Genomic DNA, 16,703 nt, shown 5'->3' with positions numbered 1-16,703 from the left:
GTGCGGCACTCGACGAACAGTCTCTTTGCCGAGTGCCCGATATTTTGCGCTCGGCAAAGCATTTGGCACTCGGCAAAGTGCTCGTTTCCGGTAGTACAATTCGTTTAGATACAGCGCGTTTAGATATTCTCTAGATACATAAATATCCAGAAAACTACAACGATTTACGATCCGGAACCGACCGAGTAGGTTTTAAAGACCAGCTTACATACGGTGTGCACCGTTTTCTTTTTTCTGTGTTGTCCAGTATATAAAGGGCAACTAGGAAGAAAGGAGTTGGGCAAATAGGAAGCGAGGAGAGAGAGAGCGGGCGGGAGATGAGGAGCCCGGTGTCGGTACGCAGCCTCATCATCGAGAGCTCCGACGATGAGGACACCCACTCCGCCGCCGCCGTGGCCACCATCGAGAAGAGACACGTCCATGATGAGGAGGAGCAGGGTGCTGGCTCGGACTCCGACTCCTCGTCGTCCTCGTCCTGCGCCACCCCACGCCGCGGCCTCTGTTCCCCCTCCTCCCGCTACACCCAGCAATGGCCGCAGAGTTACAGGTCCGCCGATTCCTCTCCCATCTTCGTCCTATGACTTTTAGAGTATCTGCAGTTGCCATCTACTGATCTACTATGTTAGTACCGTACAGCTTATCATCTTATCTGGGCTTAATCGCAACTTCCGCCTGGCGGCCAGCACCTGGATCGAATACGGTGCAGTGTAGTGCTTTTTTTTCTGCATGTTCTTCTGCCCCCGCAGGTTCAGTTCAGATCGAGTAGCTGCATCCTTCTTTTCATCCTCCTTCCTCCCTCACCTGGAGTTCTGTTGCCCCGGTCACCAATCGTACCATCTAGTTACTAGATTGCTGGAGATGCATACATGGCGGAACTAGTGGATCCAACACACATGACATGTGTCCCGTATAGAGTAGTATTATTGATTATTCACATCCGTGCAAGAGCAAGAGACTTATGAGTGCGACCTCTCCGGATGGCTGTGGCGACTGGATGGCGATCCGGAGTGTTGATGCGATTGCGATGTGCTTCAATCCGTCGATGTGTGGGCCGGCATTGTCTGTCAAGCAGGCACAGACACCAATCATCCTTTCTCGGCAATCAACTTGCATTGCCTCTTCATATCCTAGATTTACATCTCTGACTGGATGTACAGCTCATGTGTGCCAACTGCCCAACCATACAGTCAATTCGAGGTGCACAAGTTTGGTTCATCTTTCCTACCTCACAATATCACCGTTTCATTTATCGAACCGTCCTTCCTCATTAGTCATGCATGAAATTCCTTCTATTTAATTTTGCATGCTTGAGTCTAACTGTCTCCAAAGAAAAGGTGTGTCACTGTTTTGAAAGGAGTAGTAGTATCTTTGCTGAGATCTAAAGGATCAACAGTTGCTGTAAACAACAAGATGATCTGTGACTGGTAAACAGCTTGGGTCTGTGGACCGATGGCAGCTGTTGGCATCTTAATGTCCTCTGGTCTTGTCCTTCTGTCCTCTTTCTGAAATATAGTTCTCAAAGTATTTCCTGTTCATATAATTAACATGGAGTTGCCCCAACATTTGCTTTAAAAATGACAGAGCCTTGATGAATATGTTGAACTTAAATGTTTTTTTTCTAGAACGTGATCTGTTCGGCTTAATGTAACAACTTGTTGTATCAGTTTTTGTTACGTATAATATTTGATTTTTCTGCTTGTTTTCTTTCATGCAGGGCCTTTATAAAAGAACACAGCAATGTACCATAGATTAAATGATTTTGTCAGCTCTGTTAAAAAAATCACTTCAATAACATTTCTTTTTTTTCTCGCTCTCCTTTGACAGGCAATCAATTGACATTCTTAGTAGCGTGCAGTCACCCAATCTCAGTTTTTTAGGCACTCCAACTCTGAGCAGATTGTCCAACTCTTTCCTTGCTGTCACCGATTCCTTTCGGAGCAAAACCCCTGAAATAGTCTCTAACTTTGTCAAGCCACTTCTGAGCCCCACTACAAGTGATGAGCAGCAGCAACACGAAGATACCCGAAAGAGTTCCCAGTACCTTCTGCCCTCAAGAAAGCCATCTTTGCAACAAATCCCCGAAGATCAGAAGCCATTGGTAGCTGGTCATGAAGTGTCTCCTTATCGAAACTGCTCTTACACCCAGGGAGTGATGAATGGTAAGTACCTACAACTTGTCTACTATTTTTGAGACGCACAACATCATAAGGAATGTGAAAGTTACGCTTGGCTCAAACATGGAATGATATATAGGCCCCCCCCCCCCCCAATCATTGATATTTAAGAATATTCTTGTGATATGCCATTGCTGAATACCAGCTCGACTGAACATAGACGCAATCCCAGAGACTGAATGTCCAAGTTCAATGTACCGATTCTGCATCTAGACATTCATATTCTCTGTAGTATTGTGCTTTGATGACTTCCAATATGTAGTTTATACATACCTGGATTACAGCTCCAACTTCAAGGATCTAGACTGACATCACACTGTTTTAGTTTCATGTTTTCGACTGGCTAGTTACTGCGCTTTACCTGTTAGTGCCATGTCGTTTGAAATATTGCACTGAAGCATGATAATATGATCAATTTGCACGATCTCCTCTTTAGATAATAGATGTCTCTCTCCTTCTACATCCTCAGATGCGCACAACCACTTGCATAATCTCTATTTAGCTTATTTAGCTTAGTGATTACTGAGGTTTTAGCACAAAGCACCAAGTGCATTCAATGACCAATTATGTTCTGTTTGGTAGCTCTATTCTCTCTTTGTTGGTTCGCCGCATCACAGGCCCACCAGTTTGATTTTTCTTCTTCCTCCCCACATGGATAGGGACATCACATGGTTGATGAGTCAGCACGATCAATCTGGCAGTAGTCACATATAAAATAGATGTGTGTTGTACTTATCCTTGAGGACAAACCGTACAACAACGACAGCATTAAAGACTTTTAGTGCTGAAACCATACAAGAGCCATCGACAAAGATGATAAGAAATTAAAAAGGTTTTATTTTGTACAATAGTAGTAAAATAAATTGATAGCCTAAGCTATGGTTTGGGCATATATGGATTAATAGTCTAAGATTCAGAATATCATCGTGGTTTTTATCCTTTTAACCTAAGAGTTGCCATGAAGCTTTACTCATGTAATTTATTGAAGTTTTCCTTACACCAGAGGCTTTTGACCTTTTTTTGTTGTAAGAAATAAATACATATCCACTGGGGGCACCAACCACGGAGCAAGCTAACTGACATGACCACAAGAAGTTCCATGCCCCTGAAAAACACTTTGAGCGGCTAGTCTAAACAACATCACACTCTAAAACTCCCTCTAAACAAAAAGCAAAAAGAAACTTGTAACACGAGTACATAGCATGTAACAAAAGGCCTGTAGTTTATTTAAGTTGGATCGATAATGCTTTATGCAGCAGAAATTTATTTGAATTGTCTACTTCGAAATTTCTGTAATAATATTTATCTAACTTGAATGCTGCAATAAGTTTTGCACCTTAGATAAGCTTTAGAATCCTTAAAATAGAAATTTTTCTTGTTTCTACATTGAGTGTGTAATTTTTATGCAGGAATAAATGTTCTATGTGGCGTGGGAATCCTATCAACACCTTATGCCATTAAACAAGGGGGTTGGATTGGACTTGGGATACTCAGTATATTCGCTTTGCTTGCATGGTACACTGGCGTGCTCCTGCGCCATTGCCTGGACAGCAAGGAGGGCCTTGAGACATACCCAGATATTGGCCATGCCGCCTTTGGCAACACCGGTCGCATATTTATCTCGGTAAGATCTTCTTCAGAGTATGATAATACATTCTATGGTGCTATGATTTTCTGCACATTTTAGTATGATGCGCAATGGAGGAACGATTTTGTGCTGACTTATTTAATTTTGTTCCTTGTTTGTGGTTTCACTGTTGCAGATAATCCTGTATGTGGAATTGTATGTAAGTATTTTATTACTAACCAACTATTTCAGTCAGAATTAGTTCATCAAAGTTGTGCCGTAAATTAACGTAATTGAACCATAAGATGCATATCCTATATGAAACCATTTTGCTTCTTGCTTTCTGAAGAATAACGGTATCAATTGGTATCGTTTCTAATCTTTTGTGCAGGCCTGTTGCATCGAGTATTTGATATTGGAGAGCGACAATTTGTCAAAATTGTTCCCCACTGCTCATCTGACCATTGGGAGCTTGACACTGAACTCTCATGTATTTTTTGCAATCTTGACTACCATCATAGTAATGCCAACCACCTGGCTCCGTGACCTGAGCTGTCTGAGCTATATTTCAGGTCAACTTTTGCCTTCTCATTCTGTTTGGCCTCGTTATTGCAATAGATCCTGTACCTTATGCATGTACTGTCCATTATATTGATTTGCGAAACATTATTGTGTGTGTAGCTGGAGGTGTCATTGCATCAATCCTTGTGGTCATCTGCCTGTCCTGGGTGGGGGTTGTTGATGATGTTGGCTTTGAGAACAAAGGGATTGTGCTGAACCTCCCAGGAATTCCTATTGCACTTGGATTGTATGGTTACTGCTACTCAGGGCATGGGGTGTTTCCAAACATCTATTCATCTCTGAAGAATCGCAATCAGTTCCCTTCAATTCTTTTTACTTGGTAATAATTATCGTAACTGGGATGACCCATGTTAATCCAAATTTCATAATGTAAATACTTTCGAAATGCAGCACTAAGTTTGTTTTCCTTTTTACGTTTCTTGTCAGCATTGGGCTGTCTACGTTTTTATATGCTGTTGCTGCTGTGATGGGATACAAAATGTTTGGAGAAGCCACAGAGTCTCAGTTCACGCTTAACTTACCAGACAACTTAGTGGTTTCAAAGGTTGCTGTTTGGACAACGGTAATTGTTCCTGCCTAAACCGTTATAAATTCCTCTTTTTTTGGAGAGACAAAGGGTCTGAGCTGTATTGCATGTTTTGTCATAAATATTCTAATGGTTTATCTGTTAATTTCCAAGTAAACCACAAGTTACTGTTATGTACATAACCTCCAGTTATATACCAAGATAAAGAATTTTCAAAACTGGTCTTACACAATTTTTGAACCGATTTCAATTGTTGTTTACTACTTTTACCAGTCCTTTTTTAATTGTTACTTATTCACATCTCCATGTTTATTGCAGGTGGCAAATCCAATAACAAAATATCCTTGGTCTTTTTCCTTGACAATTGTTTACTTAATCTCAAAATGGAGCAGATGGAGTGCGTTTTAAGGAAGAAGTCTGGTTTACACCCTCAAACTATCACAAAAGTCCGATTTCAACCTTCAACTACAAAACCGGATAATACAGGTCATCCAACTATCGAAACTGAGCAAATTTGACCCTTTGGGTGGTCTCAAAGGTGGTTTTTCATTTTGTGAAATTAAAAATATTCAAATTTAAATTTAAAAAATTCATAAGTGATTTATTTTAAATCAAAAAATACGAAATGGGTATAAAAAAATTTCTAAAATGTAATCTATGTATTGGACAGTTTCGATAGTTGGATGGTCATTGTTATCCGGTTTTGTAGTTAACGGTTGAAAATCGGACTTTTGCAATAGTTCAATGGTGTAAACTGGATTTTTCCTGTGTTTTAATCAAAACAGATTTTGGTCCATCTTTTTATGCTTTAAAGTACAAACTGATTCCTTTTTGTAAGGATACCGTATACGCGTATTATGTTTTCATAAATTTCATTATGGTTCGCCTGCATTTCCTTAACGGATAATCACATATGCATTAACGATAATCCCGCTGGCTATGAGTTTGGAAGAGCTGCTGCCACCAAATCAACAGAAGTACTCGAACATTATCATGCTTAGATCAGCCTTGGTGGTGTCAACCCTCCTGATTGCTTTATCTGTGCCTTTCTTTGGTAAGTGCATAGTATTTAATAGTAGCAAGATCAGCCTTGATACCATCCTCAACCTCTGGTTTGACCTTTGACGTACAGGGCTTGTGATGGCCTTGGTGGGTTCCTTATTCGCCATGCTTGTGGTAAGATTTCCATGTTCACTTGAGATGTCCTTTGTTACCAAAATGCTGAGGCTAAATTATATTCTTCTTCATCGTAGACCTATATTTTGCCTTGCGCGTGTTATTTGGCAATCCTCAAGACAAAAGTGGGGTGGCATCAGGTACACAAAAGTGCTTCCAATTTTCAAATGTTTCATGCTGAGTAACACAGAAAGGTTACTTCAGTGGTATACCAAGTGTAATAAGCATGCATAAAGGCTGAGAAGACAAGGATTATATGAATAAGATTGCACTGAAGCGGGACCAGTTATAATTGTTTAATATATCAGCATGGTTCAGAGAATCATGCACCCTACTTACTGGATCTGTTTGATTGACAGATAGCAGCTTGCTCGTTCATCATCGTTGTCGGTGTTTGCTGCGCCTGCGTGGGGACATACTCATCCCTGTCCGGGATAATCCAGAACTACACATAAGTACAGTTCCTGTGATCCTTTATATACACATTCCCAGCAGTTCTGTGTGCTATATGAGCCACACATATACAAGGCGGAAAGTTTCGCAGCAACTGAGTCGTGTATATTAAAATTGTGGCATGTTGTACATTGTGGGTCAACAGTATATATGTAGTATGGCCTTGAGGTTGTATCATGCGAAAGTAACAGTATTCCTTATGGCGCAGAGAAAAAACAAGTTTGATTTGTATTGTAGTTTTTATCATTTGATTCTATCAATATATATGTTCTTCTCGCTAGTTCTCCATGGGAAAATGCGTTCATAAGGATAAGTTATGCGTGTGTGTATTTAAAAGGGTGAACGTACGCATGTGGAGCTAAGTGTTGGTGTTTTTACTATGTTTTTTCTGTAGAAAGGAAAGTTAGTCTAAAGAAACTCTCCAGGATCCTAATTTCTTCATGCTGTCATTTATTATTAAACAGTAATCTTCTTTTACACAAGCTGGAATAGTCATTGGACAGATCCTCTGCAATTTAGTCCTTCCTAATTGTCATCAAGCCTCTCTATTGTTCATAATCTTTATGAGCTTTCTACCTTAGAGGGTAACCTTACAATTTTTTTCACATTATTCAAATCTTTTCAGAAAATTTTCTATAAGTCCATTCGGAACAAAGTATTTAAACCATGCGGAGTTCCTATGGGATACATAGATCAATAAGTACTAAGGAAGAAAACAAATATGGGCTTGAACCTTGTGGAACTAGTTGTGTGTCTCTTTAAATTTAAATTGACGTGTTACATTTATATGCTTTATTGGAAACTTTCCTGCATTTTAAATTTCTAATAGATTTAAAGCTGCTAGGCAAATCTTCTGCCACGTTTGAGAATAGGCCCTAAGCATGAGTACCCAAAACCCTCAAGACATCTAGACAACTGAGAACCAAAAGAAACACACGAACAAGTTGCAAAAAAACCCCAACGGAGCTAGTGATCTTACCTTCTTGTTCATGATCACAGTCAACTTCAGTTCGGTGCGTTGTAAGCAGGGTAGTTTTTTGTCCTTCGATAACATTTTCCATTGAAGGATCATGTTATTCCATGACCCATCGTGCAATTGCTCAGCGCACGACCCTCCTCTCCCAAAAATTCATAAGCTTTTCATATTACTTCGAAATGACATTACTCTCGCATGTAATATTCATTTCAAATTCTATTCACACCACCATGTTTGTCATGGTAAGATCTATAGAACAAGATCCACATCAAGTATATTCTAATGCCGATCTATATAGTGCTTTAACTTATATAGAGACAATGTATCAACTTATATAAATTAGACACCAACTTATTTATAGATTGTAACACCCCATCCTCCAATGCTGCATGGGTGTGCCCCTGCACACTAGCACCGTACTTACACTTTCATCCTTGCTTTCTATCAAAGGGTTAACCGGAGAACAAAGACTTATAAGTTAGCTCTACTCTTGCTCAACTAGTAAGGTGGTACTAAATATGTGCACACAACACTCATGAAATGTTGGTGATATACCCAAGAGGTAATCATGCACGGCCGGATATTGATTCGAGAAGGATTAGAACCCTAATGGGCTTCCGGCGTGACGGTCCATTAGTGGGGTCTATATAAGGAGGGGCAGGGCTGTGGGCGGCTGATGCTCTTGCGCCACAAACCCTAGCTGTCGCCATCTCTCCACATCTCCACGAAGCCCTAGAAGAGCGCATGGTGCTAGCCTACCGTTGACTGGCGTTCCTGCCCCGTACGTGTGGACTTCGAGGAGGCACTATTGTGTTGTTGTGGTCCTGATCGGCGGGACAAGGAGGAGGAGCTGCAAGCTACGATCTACTTCCACTTCACCGACGCATGACTACGTTGGGGCGAGCTACCCCAACTCTACTTCCACTACGCTGCGCGTCTAGTGGTAACGATCCATGATCATCTGCGTACATGAGATCCTTGTTGAATGCAGTAGGATTATGAATTCATGCTAGCATAGTGTTTTCGTTTCCTTATAGTGGTACCAGAGCGATCATGTTTAGCTTTTGGTCTGGATGCACATATAAAGATATGCTTTGTTTATGGTTTTGCAATCAGTTCATATGCAATGTATATTGTGGTGCACGGTATGGGATCGGTACAAGTTGATAGCATCATGATGACTTTAGATTGGTTTGTTTTCTTTCTCTATTGTGACTTGCCCATACCGGCTGGAATCACCATCTAGGCTAATTGTGCAAACAAAAAAGAAATTGAACTGATGTATCTAAGTCATGTGTTGCAGTCTTCTCCGACGTACCTATCGTGATGACCAATGTGATTGATCTAGTTAAAATAAGGGACATTTTGAATGGCCCCAAATCAGCTTGATTGGATTCTATAGATGCAATCTATGTTTTCCCGAAGAGCTTTCAGGGCGCTGCCCTGAGACCCGCGGGGGGCACCCCCTCTGACCCCCCGCGCCGTTGCAATCCATTGCTAGCGGCCTTTTCATACCCCTTAGGTAGAATATGTTCTATGCCTAATTTGTTTTTGCAGGTTATGATGTGAATGGTATAGCCTCAATATCATGTGATGATCTATGTATAATAAGTTGTGTGACTTGCGTATCACCAGTTGAAACAACTGGGTTGAGGTTGTCCCATTATTGTATAACGGCCTGTGTGTCGACATGTGATGCTTGATCCCCTCATGTAATTTACTTTACTAGTGCTATTAGATATAATAGTTTAGTATTTATCCTTGGAGGCTTCAAGCATGATGGCGATGATGATCACCACAAGACAGGATGGATGGCAATGGAGGTCACTGTGGAGCCATGGCGATGGAGCCCATTATGATGCAAAAGGCCATACTATTCACAATATAATATGATTATATGCATGTGATGTTTATTTTCCTGTCATACTATTCTTTCATATCTTTCATATGGTCAATATGCTTTTAATCATAATAGAATAGCTTCCCATAGTAAAGTTGAGAACCTTGATATCCTTTTCTAATAGCTGCACCTATTAAAATTTTGATCGTTGTGTGGTAGATTTATCAAAGTAGAGTACCACCAACTATCACCATGAATAGAGTGGGTGTCAGACATTCACTGGCATAGCATTGGTTTACTCAACCAAGCTATCAAAATGGTTTTGGGCTTTAGGATATGGAGTTGGAGCCGTGGCATTGGATGCCACCCAACAAATAAGAGTCATATAGTGATATGATTAGCAAATTATTGTTTACCTATATCACTAACTTTCTAGCAGTGAAGCCAAAGCTCATTAGATTTTTAGTGAACATGGATCTTGGTCTCCATATGTCATTAGAGGGAAGACAATGTTGATATAGTGAGAGTATCTTTTATTAAATTTTTTAGTAGAAGAATTACATAAACTTAGTGCTTAAACCTTGCTTTTATTTTAATGTTGTAGATCATGTCTGCCAGTAACAATTCCACTTTCAATTTGCAATCCGTTCTTGAGAAAGAAAAGTTGAATGGGATGAACTTTATTGATAGGTACCGCAAACTAAGAATTGTTCTCAGGCAAGAGAAAAAGGAGTATGTTCTTGAGTAGCCATACCGTGATGATCTCCCTGACGGTGCAAATGCTGCAGCCAGGAGAACTTATGAGAGCACTGTAATGACTCACTCGATGTCAGTTGTCTCATGCTTGCCACCGTATCCCCTAATCTGCAGAAGCAGTATGAGCATGCTCACTCCATGATTGAGGGGCTGCATGGCATGCTCACTCCAGTATGAGCATGCTCACTCCATGCTCACTCCATGCTCACTCAGGAGGGTCACTGCCAGCCGGGGATGGATCCCACTCTATGGACCAGCCAAAAGGGACAGAAGTTGGCCATGTAGGGTTGTCCGTGGGGTTCTCGAAGGTCATACCTGAAAGATTCAGTAGCAAGACTGAGTATACTAATACTCAGCAAGACTTACCCGCTTCATGGTATACTTAGCCAGGTAATTAGACTCATGAAGGCATTGTAAAGGTTCTGGGTTTATTTTCAGCTGAAAAGCAACAAAGAGTATGATCTACTTTCAAATTTTAGCTTTCAAGATTCTAATTGAGTATCCATTCTAGGTAAGCACCTACACTAAGTAAACAAGATAGAGATTATCATTCATCAAGATTATTCCATCAATAGTTACACTTCTTACTCTATGTGGCAGAAGGAATAAGCAGTCTCAATTTCCGCGAGAGACGGACGATTCTGAATTGAGTTTCAACCTTGCAAGGTAAACCTAACTCACACGCTTGGAACATCCAAAGATCGTTCCGAAGCAACCGTTTACCTCATATTCCGGGTTATGGGTCAGGGCCACTACAAGCGACTGCAGGATCGTACGCACACCAATTGTGCAGGACATACGTCTGTAGTGTGACTACATGATCGTACTCCTGTCTGCTATGCAGAACGCACTCCCACACGTCGGTGCGTGTGTACAATAGAAACCAAATAATCGAGTGGTGGAGACATGTCCATTTGCCGGGCCATTCAGGTATTAGGCTTACTGCTTTACCATATTTCGCGGCATGTGGCTAGTACTTTCAAACGCTTAGCCACCACTACCACACACTGTGACCTTAACAACTTTTATCAAAACAGACAGGGTAAATCTCCAGGTCATGATACCGTACATGACCCTATCCATTATCCTTATAGTGATGCAGAATAGTAAACATGCAACTCCTATATCGCGCGAGTGATAGGAAATCACTCGACTTTTACCGGTCCTATTAAGCAGAGCGTCTACACGATAAGGACTCGGGTACAATCCATCAGAGTCCTAAGATTTTATGCAACTAGGGTTTCATTTCAACTCCTAGACGTAATGCAAGATATATAATATAATAATAAAATTGTAATAAATTAAAATACTGGGGTATGCATCGGGGCTTGCCTTCTTGAGTGGGGTTGGGGGCAGGAGTGTCAGAGACTTCCGAACTTTGGTTCGGGGCTTCAGTTAGATCCTCGGCGACGTTTATCGGGTCTTCAGAAAACCCTTGGTCTTGTCCCAAGACTAGCTCATAATCTCCGTCGTCGAGCGTCATCGATTCTACATGATATGCAACGATTTAAATGAGATGGTGCTTGAGTTTAAGACTTTTATTTCACAATAAAGTTGTAATCCAACAATTAACACACATGAATTCATGAAATAAGGAGGGCTAATTTCAAATTACCATTCACATTTAAGTTATGGTTGTAGTACTGGAATTACTGAAAACAGAAATTAAAACATTTGAATCTGAATTCAAACTTCAAGTTTAAATTCAAATCTTAGGTAAATAGAGTTATAAAGTCTTGAAAACTTAAATATGAACTAATTATCAATATATGAGATTATGGTAAAAAGATCTAAATAAATAAGCTTTAGGAATATGCTTAACTAAATTCAAACCATTTCAAATTGAATTGCCCAAGTTCAAAAGAACTTAAACTACAAAATAATACTAGGCTTGTAACTCTTACACAAGCTTATACATGATCTAAAGATGCTACTTACCAAAAATTTTTAAGAGTCTAAGCATGTATGTAAGAGTTGCATATAAAATACCCCTTCTACTTAGATTTAAAATAAATTCAAAAGTATTTAGTTTCAAAGAAAACTTCATTAATCAAAGTTGTAGATTTTGATTTCTAGTTTCTAACAAAACTGGTTTGGCAATTTTTGGATTTTTCTACAATTTGCTACAAATTTTACAAGTCAGCAGCCTGCTCACATAAAATAACAAAACCACTTAGGGGGGGGGTCCTTAGTCTTTTTGCGCCTGGGTCCCTGGAACAAGAAATCTATTTGCACATGTGCCCCTGCCAGCCACCGACGGTGGCCGGCCGATCGGCTCCGGCATGTTCCCACCGGCGGCGAGGTCACCGGCGGGGAGGGGTTGTCTTGGCACGACCTACGGGATGTGGGGAGTTGGTTGGAGGGGGTTGTGCTCGATGGGCAAGGGCGGAGCACGGCCGGCAGTGAGGAGGGGCGGCGGCCGTGTCGGGGTACCGGCGTTCCTGGCGAGGGACCGGCGAACACGGGCAACCAAGGCGCGCAAGAGCACCAGGGAGAGATAAGGGTGCGATTCCCGTACTTAATTTGGCCGAGGAACTGGTGGAAGTGGGTCGTCGACGGTGAGGTCATCCTCGGGGCGGCTCCGGTGAGGGGCGGCACGGGGTTGGAGCAATTCCGGTGAAGGAGGGCCGAGAGCTGGACAAGATCAGGTCGGGGAGCTAGTGGAGGAGGTGGGGAAGCGGTGGGTAGCTGGAATTTGGGCGAGGTGGAACGGTCACGGCGAATTCCGGCGAGGAGCACGGGGTGAGCTTCGGTGTTGCGAGGAGGAAGAAGAGGAGATCAGGCGAGGGGATGGGGTTCGGGCTGATCTTTATAGGAGGGCACTGCGTTGAAGAAGAGAGGGAGAGGGAGGGGGCAGTCACGGGCCAGGCTCAGGATGGCGGGTGGCGCCGGCGTGCCCTTCGGGTGCGTGGCAGCTGTTCAGCATCGGCGACCCGACGTGGCTGAGCGGGGGATGGCTAGCGGAGGCGGCGCGGGCGGTGGGAGAGGCAGCACAGCGACACGTGGGCGAGGGGAGGGTGGCGCAGGTCTGCAGGAGTTCAGGAAGCGGCCGACGGCAGAGATCACGTGCGCGGCAGAGAGCAGAGGAGATCGGGGACTCGTGGGAGATGATGGAGGACCTAGGTGCAATATCACAGAAATGTAGGGACCCTACTGTAATGATCTGATAACTTTTAAACCAGTGCTCAAATGGAGATGGACCTAAAAGCAAAAATGTATGGTTTTTTAAAATGGACAACTTTGCTTTAAGGCTCATCCACAGAAGAGCTAAGGATGTGTAATTAATTTGAAACTTAACAAGATTTCCAAACTTTGCATAAATCCTATTTTAAAACTACACTACATATATATCCTATGTATAGTTTCAACTAAATTTGCGATTTAAACACAAGTTTTTGACTTTTGCAAAACAACCCTCATACATTTAAATTCTACCCTCCATGCTTACCCATTTAGCACTAAATGACCTTTATTAAAATATAATTATATAAACAACCCTTTTCCCTTAACATTTAAATTTTTCAACACACATTTACCACATTTTGCATATATCATCATACCAAAATTTAGGGTGTGACAATACTATTTACCTGAGTGTCACAGCCTCCCACCTAAAATGAATCTCGTCCCGAGATTTCGGAATTGTATGAATTTTGGGTGATTAAGTTTGGAGGTTGGCTTGGAAGGAGTCTGGGAAATTATGTTGAAGATAAGATTCGGTCTGCCAGGTCGCTTCTTCTTCAGTGTGATGGTTCCATTGAATTTTGAACATTCTAATGGTTTCTCTTCTAGTGCTTCTCTCTTTAGTGTCTAGCACTCTAAGGGGATGTTCTGTATAGGTTAGATCAGATTGGATTTCGATGGTTGGGGAATCGATGATCTCGGTAGGAATCTTGATGCATTTCCTAAGTTGAGACACATGAAGGATGTTATGGATGGCCGCTAATTGAGGAGGAAGTTGGAGACGGTAAGCTACGGGTCCACAGATTTCAAGGATTTCAAAGGGTTCGATGTATCGAGGAGCAAGTTTCCCTTTTACACCGAACCTTTGAATACCTCGAGTAGGAGATACTCGAAGATATACGAAGTCTCCAACTTGAAACTGTAATGGTCTTCTTCGTATATTAGCGTAGCTTTTCTGGCGAGATTGGGCTGCCTTCAGATTCGTCTATATAATCTTCACTTTTTCTTCTACTTCAATGACAAGGTCCGGTCCGAAGATTTTACGCTCGCCGGTTTGTGACCAACTCAAAGGAGTCCGACAGCGGCGACCGTACAATGCTTCAAACGGGGCCATCTTGAGACTGCTTTGATAGCTGTTATTGTATGAGAATTCTACTAACGATAAACATTTGTCCCAGTTCTTGTCATACTGAAGGACGCAGGCTCTAAGCATATCTTCCAAAATCTGATTTACCCTTTCGGTCTATCCATCTGTTTGAGGATGATATGTGGAGCTTCGAATTAATTTAGTTTCAAGAGCATTTGGAAGTTGCTCCTAGAACCGAGCAATAAACTGGGCTCCACGATCAGAAATGATCGTCTTAGGTATTCCATGAAGATGAACAATTTGATCCAGGTAGATCTCGGCATACTTCTTGGCATTATACGTAGTATGCACGGAAAGGAAATGTGCAGTTTTGGTTAATCGATCAACGATTACCCAAATGGAGTCATGCCTCAGAGAAGTATTGGGCAAGCCTACAATAAAGTCAATACTGATATCCTCCCACTTCCAAGAAGGGATATGTAGAGGTTGAAGAATACCAGCAGTTTTTAAATGACTGGCTTTGACTCTTTGATAGATATCACATTCTGAGACATACTTGGTGATTTCTCATCGCATACGAGTCCACCAGAAGTTTTGTTTCAGATCCTGGTACATCTTCGTACTGCCAGGGTGCATAGAGAATTTAGTTAGGTGGGCCTCGTCCAATATCTGTTCATGGAGCTTATGGTCTTTGGGTACAACGATACGTTCGTTGAACCATAAAACTCCTTTTGGATCTACTCGGAAGCACTTATACTTCCCTTCTCCTTGTGTTATCTTCTGCTTAATGATTCTGACTCCTTTATTGCGCTGTTGAGCTAGAACATTGCTATCGCTAAGCGTGGCTTCAACTGAGAGATGGTTTAAGTCACCTTGGGGAACAATTTCTAGATTAAGCTTTCTCATTTCCCAACAAAGAGTCTCGTTGAAAGCTTCTACAGACAAGCAAGAATAATGTGCCTTGCGACTGAGTGCATCCGCAACGACATTGGCCTTACCTGGATGATAGTGTACTTCCAAATCATAATCTTTGATAAGTTCTAGCCAGCGTCTTTGCCTCATATTCAGGTCTGCCTGTGTGAAGATGTATTTGAGGCTTTTGTGGTCTGTATAAACATGGCACTTCGTACCCATCAAATGATGTCTCCAGATCTTTAGGGCATGAATGATAGCTGTGAGTTCAAGATCATGGGTAGGGTAATTCTATTCATGAATCCTGAGTGCTCGTGATGCATATGCAATTACTCAGTTGTCCTGCATAAGCACACAACCAAGTCTGGTTCCAGAAGCATCACAATAGATGTCGAAGGGTTTTGACACATCTGGTTGAGCTAAGACTGGAGCAGTTGTAAGATGGTCTCTGAGAGTATGAAATGCGTCTTCGCATTTTTGATCCCAAGAGAATTTGACACCTTTCTTTAGTAGTTCGGTCATAGGTTTGGCTATTCTGGAGAAGTCAGGAATGAAGCGATGATAATAGCCAGCTAGACCAAGAAAACTACGGATTTGATGGACTGATGTAGGAGGTTTCCAATCCATCACTTCATGTACTTTACTGGGGTCAACGGATATACCATCACCAGAGATGGTGTGGCCAAGAAATTTCACAGTATCTAACCAAAACTCACACTTGGAGAATTTGGCGTATAAATGGTGGTCTCTTAATCGCTGAAGAATGACATGAAGATGTTTGGCATGATCTTCTAGATTTTTGGAATAGATCAGGATGTCATCAATGAAGATCACAACAAACTTGTCGAGTTCTTGCATGAAGACGGAATTCATGAGATACATGAAATATGCTGGGGCATTGGTAAGACCAAATGACATGACTAAGTATTCATATAAGCCATACCGAGTGGAGAAGGCCGTTTTTGTAATGTCACTTGGCCGGATCTTAATTTGATGATAGCCGAAACGAAGATCAATTTTGGAGAATACTTTAGCTCCGGCTAACTGATCGAAGAGAATATCAATGCGAGGTAGGGGATATTTGTTTTTGATAGTCACCGCATTGAGAGGACGATAGTCTACACATAGCCTTAAGCTATTATCTTTCATTTTCACGAATAAGGCGGGACAACCCATGGTGATGCAGTTGGACGAATGAAACCCTTATCAAGGAGGTCTTGGAGTTGGATTTTTAACTCGGCCAACTCATTAGGAGGCATACGATAAGGTCTCTTAGAAATAGGGGCTGTGCCAGGTTGGAGTTCTATGATAAACTCGATATCCCTATCTGGGGGCATTCCAGGCAAAGCGTCTGGAAAGACGTCTGGGTATTCACAGGCAATAGGGATATCCTTTAACTTGATCCCGGTTGCAGCATAGGTACAAGGGTTAATGTACTCCCGTGGTGGAAGATAGAGAATGGTAGGTTCAT

The 16,703-nt window shown here is 41.8% G+C and overlaps 1 protein-coding gene across 1 annotated transcript; it reads left to right on the top strand.

Annotated features, from left to right (window-relative positions):
* The first annotated feature begins 261 nt into the window (after positions 1-261).
* LOC112889359 (amino acid transporter AVT1C-like) lies at positions 262-6,758 on the top strand. Its single transcript, XM_025955944.1, has 12 exons — positions 262-547; positions 1,825-2,159; positions 3,584-3,798; positions 3,938-3,961; positions 4,133-4,313; positions 4,423-4,642; positions 4,750-4,885; positions 5,168-5,187; positions 5,761-5,903; positions 5,982-6,025; positions 6,103-6,165; positions 6,385-6,758. The coding sequence occupies exons 1-12, from the start codon at positions 318-320 to the stop codon at positions 6,478-6,480; spliced, it is 1,707 nt and encodes a 568-aa protein (XP_025811729.1). The 5' UTR covers positions 262-317; the 3' UTR covers positions 6,481-6,758.
* The last annotated feature ends 9,945 nt before the right edge of the window (positions 6,759-16,703 follow it).

The sequence above is a fragment of the Panicum hallii genome, chromosome 4 (genome assembly GCF_002211085.1).
Source record: "Panicum hallii strain FIL2 chromosome 4, PHallii_v3.1, whole genome shotgun sequence".
Lineage (NCBI taxonomy): Eukaryota > Viridiplantae > Streptophyta > Magnoliopsida > Poales > Poaceae > Panicum > Panicum hallii.
This window is presented reverse-complemented; position numbering and strand designations above follow the sequence as displayed.

Excerpts from the sequence above, each read along its gene's own strand:
- LOC112889359 (XM_025955944.1), top strand. The coding sequence starts at position 318 with ATGAGGAGCCCGGTGTCGGTACGCAGCCTCATCATCGAGAGCTCCGAC. Across the intron at positions 4,314-4,422 it reads CTGTCTGAGCTATATTTCAG|CTGGAGGTGTCATTGCATCA; the intron begins GTCAACTTTTGC and ends TTGTGTGTGTAG. Across the intron at positions 6,026-6,102 it reads CCTTATTCGCCATGCTTGTG|ACCTATATTTTGCCTTGCGC; the intron begins GTAAGATTTCCA and ends TCTTCATCGTAG.